The sequence below is a fragment of the Leuciscus leuciscus genome (assembly GCF_965113295.1).
Source record: "Leuciscus leuciscus genome assembly, contig: HAP1_SCAFFOLD_279, whole genome shotgun sequence".
Taxonomy (NCBI): Eukaryota; Metazoa; Chordata; class Actinopteri; order Cypriniformes; family Leuciscidae; genus Leuciscus; species Leuciscus leuciscus.
In genome coordinates, this window is record NW_028118444.1 from 89910 (window position 1) to 98631 (window position 8722).

The 8722-nt window shown below is 38.6% G+C and overlaps 1 protein-coding gene across 1 annotated transcript in view; it reads left to right on the forward strand.

The window, feature by feature from the left end:
- LOC309491484 (ribonuclease inhibitor-like) overlaps positions 1-7998 on the forward strand; it is a gene marked incomplete at both ends in the record, with an annotated part of 53531 nt that extends 45533 nt beyond the window's left edge. Inside the window, 2 exons of the mRNA XM_082190538.1 lie at positions 1953-2123; positions 7828-7998. Of these exons, the coding sequence (XP_082046664.1) occupies positions 1953-2123; positions 7828-7998 (342 nt within the window). The remainder of the gene's footprint in view (positions 1-1952; positions 2124-7827) is intronic.
- Positions 7999-8722: the final 724 nt, after the last annotated feature.

Genomic DNA, 8722 nt, shown 5'->3' on the forward strand with positions numbered 1-8722 from the left:
TTAAGTGTGTGTTCTCAGCATGAAATGTGTCTGTTCCTGTGGGTTAACTGCACCATCACATGTATTATGCTCTGCTCTGTATTCTGCTGGGTTTTTTTGGGGGGGGGGGGTTTTGCTGGCTACCAAATAGTTTGATAAACTCATCCATGTCCAGGGACTTGGCTCTCCGTGACTCTACACTGAGCACTCCCAGGTCATATATAATTTAGTGTGTACATACGTAAACACTGACGTGTTGTGGTGTCTCTTTCCTCCTGTTTTAAAAACGCGCAACTGTGCTCGCTAATCAAACAGTGATTGACAGCACTCTGGTCCAATGGTGCGGTGGGCATTTTCAGGTTGACAGTAAATCTAGCCCAATGAGATTGAAGGGGGGGCACCAGGGGGGGCCAATCATATTCCAGGGGGGGCCGGTGCCACCCCGTGCCCCCCCTCTAGACACGCCCCTGCTGCTCTGTTTAAATTGTCTGCAGTATAATTCGTACATTCACAGTAAGCACCGCTCCACAGTCATATTCCATATTCACACAGTGATTGACAGGAAGGGGGCGGGGCCAACTTCACGCAGTGATTGACAGGGTGGAATGCATTTTCAATTTGCACAATGAATTTTGCTTCATTCATTGCGGGACATTTAATGAAAATGCAATTGCAAGTGTCTTAACTGTGGGTGTAAATGCAATTAAGAAAAATAACATTTGAATGATCATTTTGCTACATTATTTGTTTGAACATGTTAAACATATCTAATCATTTCTGTAATAAATTTTAATTTTACTTTTGCAACTTATAAAGCATTAAAATGTTCAATTTACATATTAAAACTAGTGTATGAAATGGCAAATGTAAATTATATAATTGAATTTTCATTTTCATTTTGCACCAAAAGTTGCACAAATGTAATGGAAAATGTAAGTTTAAATACAGAAATGCATTGCCATTTTACATATTGCATTGTCATTTTGCATATTACATTTCAAATTGAATATTGCTACCCATAAGCTTCCATAGCATTCTCATTGGTTTGCTGGCATTTGGGGGGTTTCATGTGAAAGGAAAGCTGACTGTGAATAGAGCTACAGGGATGACATCAAAACCTGGAAGACTAATTCGCCACTGGTTGCCTCTAATTTATGGAAGCTTGTTTCCGCCACAAAATAAAACAATTTAAAAGATAATTGTGACTTTTTATCTCACAATTCTGACTGTTTTTCCCCTCAGAATTGCAAGGTACAAACTCGCAATTCTGACTTTTTATGTCACGCAATTGTGAGTTTGGCCCTGTCACAAACGGCACCCTAAACACTCGCGGTCTTCCTCTGAGTCCGCACTTTCCTGACGTAACACCGCTTTGACTGTCGTGAACAAGTCTGCTGCGGAGCTCGCTTTAGTGCGCATTTAGAGCACATATCGACCGCAGAGGGGCGCTCGTGAGTACCCTTCTGAAACCTAACATTACTAAATAGGACACCCTACGGTCTCATGGATTTAAAGGGCACGCAGAAGCCATTGTAAGTCTACAAGACTGAAAGTGCATATGAAGTGTGCCATTTAGGACAGGGCCTTTATATCTCGGTGAGTGGACTCTGACAAAATGAAACACCTCTGATTGGCCACTGCGTTCAATAGACCAACAAACATGACTGTGATTGGCTACATTTCTCACCGCTGTAAAAACATTTGACGTTCTCCAGAGCTCAAACACAAACACACACTTGAGAGTTTGCCAGTATGATATTATTACAGAATCAACTGAGGGTGATCTTGCATTCGCTTGAGAGTGCTTATATTTAAATTTGACTTTGTGATGTTTTTTACCATTTTTTTATTTAACAAACTATTTGTGATCAAGCATTAATTGACGGACCCCCTGCAGTACGGCTGCGGACCCTTGTGTTAAACTGATCTGATCTGAACTGAGAGAGTGAAGAGTGTGTCATTGTTCTCTACAGGTTGTGGGATTGTGGAGTCACAGATGAAGGTTGTTCTGCTCTGGCTTCAGCTCTGAGATCAAACCCCTCACACCTGAGAGATCTGAATCTGTCTGAGAATAAACTAGGAGATTCAGTTCATCTGCTCTCTGCTGTACTGGAGGATCCTCACTGTAAACTGGAGAAACTGTGGTAAGATGAACTCTCTGATAAACACATATTTTGTCCTTGGTAAATATATTCTTTATTAGTAATTTAATAGTTTTTAACTTTTTTACTCAGTGATCACCAACTTTGCTTGTTAAACTCTAGCTTGTTTTCGGGTCTGAAGAAGGAGTCCAACCAAACAATTACACATCCACACAACACAAATGAGAGACAATTGAATACATTTCATTGAGAGCTTGTTTTCTGTACAATTATAGTTTGACCAGGAAAACCAAAACCAGTATTTTATGTGTGATTCATAGACACTCAGTTAAACAATAAATTACAAGTGATACTTACTTCAGTCCAAATGCACATTAAATAAATATTCAGTTAAATCAGTGAACATCACAGGTGAGCCAATGCTTGATTAAACATGCTAATCCTAAAACATAAATGTTCTCCCCAGTATATACAGTACTGTGCAAAAGGCTTAGGCATGTTAATATCCCCCCCCCCCCCCCTCCCCTCCCCCCAAAAAATAATTTTAAGTCAGTTATTTATATATTTTGCTGTAGTGTGTCAGTAGGAAATATCAGTTTAGATTTCCAAACATTCTTTTTGCCATTAATTGTAATAATCCAGTGAGATTTGTGTATGCACAAGGAATCTGACAACAGCCGGTATGATCTGATCTCACCATCATCGAGTCCGTCTGTGATTACATGAAGAAACAGAAAAATGATTAACATGCCTAAGACTTTTGCACAGTACTATATTTAAGGGTTAATGCCCGACGAGGTGTCCATTGTCAGGTATTAATGGACGACGGCGAGGCGTGAACCGTCCGACGCGCAGCGAAGTCCATTAATACCTGACAATGGACACCTCGAAGGGCATTAACCCGCTTATACCATGGTCACTTGCCAAATAACACATTTTTAAAACATTAGTTTATATTTTAATTAGTTTTACAATCGAAATCTAAAGTTTTTACAAACAATAACTTGGTTTCCCTGGTTACACCTGATGGTTTATTTAGCAACCGGAGATATTTATAGTCCGCTCAGCTCGTAGAACCCTTCAGTTTACTGCCTGTTGCTATGGTTACTCACAGCTGATGTAGCCAGCGCATTTATTTATTAATTTCGAACGGTAAACAGTCAGTTTCACCAGAACTCCTTTACTAGGTGTCCTCTATCACTTTTTAATGGACACCCTGCAGCCAATCAGAATCGAGTATTCACCCAGACCATGGTATAAAGTATATATATATAATTACTCCACATCACAAACAAGACAAAACATTACACAAATACACAAAGTATAAATGTTATATTAAAACAACAGTGTTTTTGAACTGACAGAGTTACAACACCCACAGACTTCCATAGGAATCGAGGAATGCGGAAGTAAAGTTTTGTATTGCAGTAAATATCATTACAATAAGGCAAAACAAAACTATAATAAATGTTAGGACATTTATTATAGTTTTGTTTTGCCTTATTGTAATGATAGAGCACAATATAAAAAGGAAAAAGAAATGGGAAAAATATCAGGGACAAAAAGACTTCAGGTTCTTCTCATAATTGAAACTTCTTTAATAAATTGATTATTCTTCCACTTTTCAATGTTGACATTCTTAAGGATTTACAGTAAATCCAAAATTATTTTTAAAATACAGAAAACAATGCACTGAAAAAGTGTGTAGGATTTAAATGATTGAATCATGCACATCAGCTCCACATGAACCAATTAAGTTCAACAAAGATAATTTGTTCACATAATGTCAACATCGTGGAATCAAGTCATTTCCAAGTAACCAAATTAAGAAGTTTTAAAGTGATTTTAATATGGTTCCCTAACTGGATTAATTCATTCAATTTCTTATATTTGTGTCACATGACTGAGTTATAAGATTGTATTAGATTGCTACAAAACTATTAATTAGCAATAGCATATATTAGCATGCTAAATGCTAAGCATGAAATCTAATTGTAATATAAGTAATACAAATATTAGAAAAAAAATATTATTTTAAATGGCCATTAATGGATCATAATTATTGGACAAATATTTAGAAACAAAAATATCTTCAAATATTAAATTAATATTATTGAACAAAAATATAGTACATTTAATTGATAAAGTTACACTTCAGGTGTTATTAATGTTATCTCTTTATCACTCCATAGTTACAGCACTGCATGGTATTTGTCCCTCAGTTTCTCCTCAAGTTCATGGAGAACCGGCATCCTTTATAAAGCAGTGTAGAATATAGTGGCATTGCTTGTCACTACATTCAAATCACATCACACACTGCAATCTTTAATAAAATGGTCATTTTACACACTGTTTACACAGCGTCATTGTTCTCTACAGGTTGAAATATTGTGGAGTCACAGATGAAGATTGTTTGAGGAAGATCTTGCATTCGTTTGAGAGTGCTTATATTTAAATTTGACTTTGTGATGTTTTTTACCCATGTTTAAATTTTTTTACAAAAAATGATTTGTGATCAAGCATTTAAGTCCCTGTAAAGTCAAAATTAAGTATGTGTTCTGAGTTTGTCACACCACAGAAAAATGTGTTATTAGCTACCCAGACAAATTTCAATGATAAAAAAAGCCGGCAAGTACATAAAATAAGCTATCAAAATCTTGAAAAAATGAGCAGGAGTCTCTGCTCTCAAACGCTGGGGGCGTGTCCGCTGGCTGCGCTGAAACCACGCCCACTCGCGGGAAAGCTGCCGTCGCCACACTCAGCTGTCACCGCTACAGCCGGAATGGATGCTCCTAGAAGCTTAATTGGTTTTACAAAGCCATACATGTTCGAGCCTGGACTACCTACTATAATTATAACATTAGCACACAAGGCAACTTACACTCATTGGTGGGCACGCACTGCTGATGATGGCACCAGTTGTCGCAGGGCCGGCCCGAGGCATAAACGAACTAAGCGGCTGCTTGGGGCCACCAGGGGGCCCCCAATCGAGTTTTTTTTTTTTTTTTTTTTTTTTTTTTTACATATTAATTAACTTAAACAAGTGACATAAATGAATTAAAGGATTAATAATTCAAGACAAGAAAATTCTGATTTCATGATCAATATACCTGCCTACAACTGCTGCTGTGTCTGCCAGTGTTTGAGTCATGCGCATAACCTCGCGTGCATAGACAATTCGTGCGTAAAGTCACGGTAATGTTAAGCCATGTCACAAAAATTTGATTTGATCAATGATTTATCCTTTAAAGGAGTCATGACCTGTAATTTTCACTTTTCCACGAGAAAAAAATTATGTTATGATTGCCTAACGATTATACACTGGCCGGGAAGCCGATATTTAAAAGTGAAGTGTTTGTTTACCCCTTGGATCGTCAACCAGCCCACGTGCACGCGCACTCAAATACGTGATGTTAATTTCTGCGCCGACTTGACGTCAAGTCGGCGCAGGATATACCATATATGGACACCGCAGACCTATGCTGCAGGAAGCCCGCCCTGCCCCTCTCCCCCTCATATTCAGTCGAGCGCCGCCATGAATTCCGATTCGAAGTACGCACTCGACCGTGAAAGATGCAGAAACGTGGTGCACACGTGAGTTGCTCTGTTGTTGACTGCCAGAATCAACATGGAAATGTTTTTTTCTCTCCCAAGAACGGACCAAGCTATCAGGGACCAGTGGATTAAATTAATTTTAATGATGCGGTTCCTACAACCCTTCCCACTGGCTTAGGTGTCTGTGCTAAACATTTTACAAAAATTGCGTTGCAATGATAAGATCTTTATTCACGCGATCAACAGACTGTCTGTCATCTGCTCAGTCAGTGCTCATCATGCTGCAACCTTTCATGTGATGGAATAGATTTAAATATAATGCTTTAAACGATACTTTTCACGATTTGTTAATCTCGATAGCTGTAATAGTAAAAACGTTGTAAAAGTTTTCGACAGAGTTCATGTAATACTACTAGCTATTTCATATGCAAGCATGTCAGCCAATCACAGCAGTGGGCGTTTGCACTGCAGTCTCACAGCAGACACGCCCCTTAAAACAGAGCGTTCAAATCTGAGGCTGAAATCAGGCTTGGAAAAATGGCTTTTATTTATAAATTATGAAAATTTTTGATGTAAAAATCATACTAACATTATAAGGGCACCCCAGGCAACATTATAAAATAATAAAACAATCCAGTTCATGACTCCTTTAAATGTAATGATATTCAGAACAGAACAAGAATAAAAAAATAACTATAAACAAGCCAAAACGAAATAATTTAAAGCGAAAGTGAAATTAAGCGGCGTTGGGCTCACGCATCTCTCTCATTAGAATCAAAATGTTTCAACATTCGCGATGGATTTGGATGGTAAACTATTCTTTATCATAGGCTTTGTACTTCACTCACGTTCCATTATCGACGGAAAAAAATCATCCTCCTCACACGCGCAAAAATGTGCTTGGAAACATCACAGTGGAAGATTACAAAGCTTGTGTGTGTGTGTGTGTGTGTGTGTGTGTGTGTGTGTGTGTGTGTGTGTGTGTGTGTGTGTGTGTGTGTGTGTGTGTGTGTGTGTGTGTGTGTGTGTGTGTGTCGCGGGCGCGATCGAACAGTGGAAACATAAAAACATACTCCGTCATGTTCATACAAGACATCATTCAAACTGCAAAGTGTTGCAAACGTTGGAGGATATTTTGCAAATAATTTTTTTAATATGTTTTGTGACACTTTGTTTTCAGAAGATTCCAAGAGTTAGTAAAAGAGTAAAGAAAAAGTTACAACTTTAAGTATCTATTTTTTATTTATTTTGTATTAATACATAACCTCATTGTATTCATTTATAATGCAACATTATAGCGTGACATTGTGTCAATAATCGTCAAGCACAGGTGACTCCGCGTGGTGGGAGGGGGCCCCCAAATCAAATTCTGCTTAGGGCCCCCAAAAGGCTCGGGCCGGCACTGAGTTGTCGGCGCGACGGGAGTATGAACACCGAGGCGGGAGATAGTCGGCTCGGCCCCATTCACCAGTAACAGCGGATTATCAGTGAATCCCAGTTGTCTCCGACGAAAGTTTATAAAACTATCCCGTGTAAAATGATCACTACAGAGGCGGGTTTTGGCGGTGATCCTCAGCTCTCCATCAAGGTGGCTCACCTATTCACTCATTTATTCACAAAATTAATCCACATCTTGATGTGATCGTTTTTCGGAAATTTTAATAAGGACACCGATCTGTTTTGTACGTGATCGCATCCAGGTAGTATGCATTTCCGTGACGAAGGCATAGCTAGCTAGCAAACTGTAGGCTGTAGTAACTAATAGTACTGACAGTAACTCGCGATCGGCAAACTGCTGTGATTGTGCTCTATTTATATTGTTAGGGGAGGGGACAGCGTCAGGGGCTCCAGTGTGTCATCAAGTAGGGGCGTGTCCAGGAGCTCAGGGGCTCCAGTGTGTCATCGAGCCCCCGTTTTAGCCCCGCCCAAAAAATCCGGAACACAGCAATGGTGAAAAACTGTTTAACGGTCTAACTCCACAATTCAGTACTTCACAGTTCACAGTTTTCGTAATATGTTTTAGCAATACATTTCTAACTTTTATAATGTGTTTAGAATTTTTTTTTTAGAATTGCCTTTACAGGGACTTTAATTGACGGACCCCCTGCAGTACGGCTGCGGACCCTTGTGTTAAACTGATCTGATCTGATCTGAACTGAGAGAGTGAAGAGTGTGTCATTGTTCTCTACAGGTTGAATTATTGTGGAGTCACAGATGAAGGTTGTTCTGCTCTGGCTTCAGCTCTGAGATCAAACCCCTCACACCTGAGAGATCTGAATCTGTCTGGGAATGAACTAGGAGATTCAGTTCATCTGCTCTCTGCTGTACTGGAGGATCCTCACTGTAAACTGGAGAAACTGGGGTAAGATGAACTCTCTGATAAACACATATTTTGTCCTTGGTAAATATATTCTTTATTAGTAATGTAATAGTTTTTAACTTTTTTACTCAATGATCACCAACTTTGCTTGTTAAACTCTAGCTTGTTTTCGGGTCTGAAGAAGGAGTCCAACCAAACAATTACACATCCACACAACACAAATGAGAGACAATTGAATAAATTTTATTGAGAGCTCATTTTCTGTACAATTATAGTTTGACCAGGAAAACCAAAACCAGTATTTTATGTGATTCATAGACAGTTAAACAATAAATTACAAGTGATACTTACTTCAGTCCAAATGCACATTAAATAAATATTCAGTTAAATCAGTGAACATCACAGGTGAGCCAATGCTTGATTAAACATGCTAATCCTAAAACATAAATGTTCTCCCCAGTATATACAGTACTGTGCAAAAGTCTTAGGCATGTTAATACCCCCCCCCCCCCCCCAAAAAGATGGTTTTAAGTCAGTTATTTATATATTTTGCTGTAATGTGTCAGTAGGAAATATCAGTTTAGATTTCCAAACATTCTTTTTGCCATTAATTGTAATAATCCAGTGAGATTTGTGTATGCACAAGGAATCTGACAACAGCCGGTATGATCTGATCTCACCATCATCGAGTCCGTCTGTGATTACATGAAGAAACAGAAAAATGATTAACATGCCTAAGACTTTTGCACAGTACTATATAGTATAT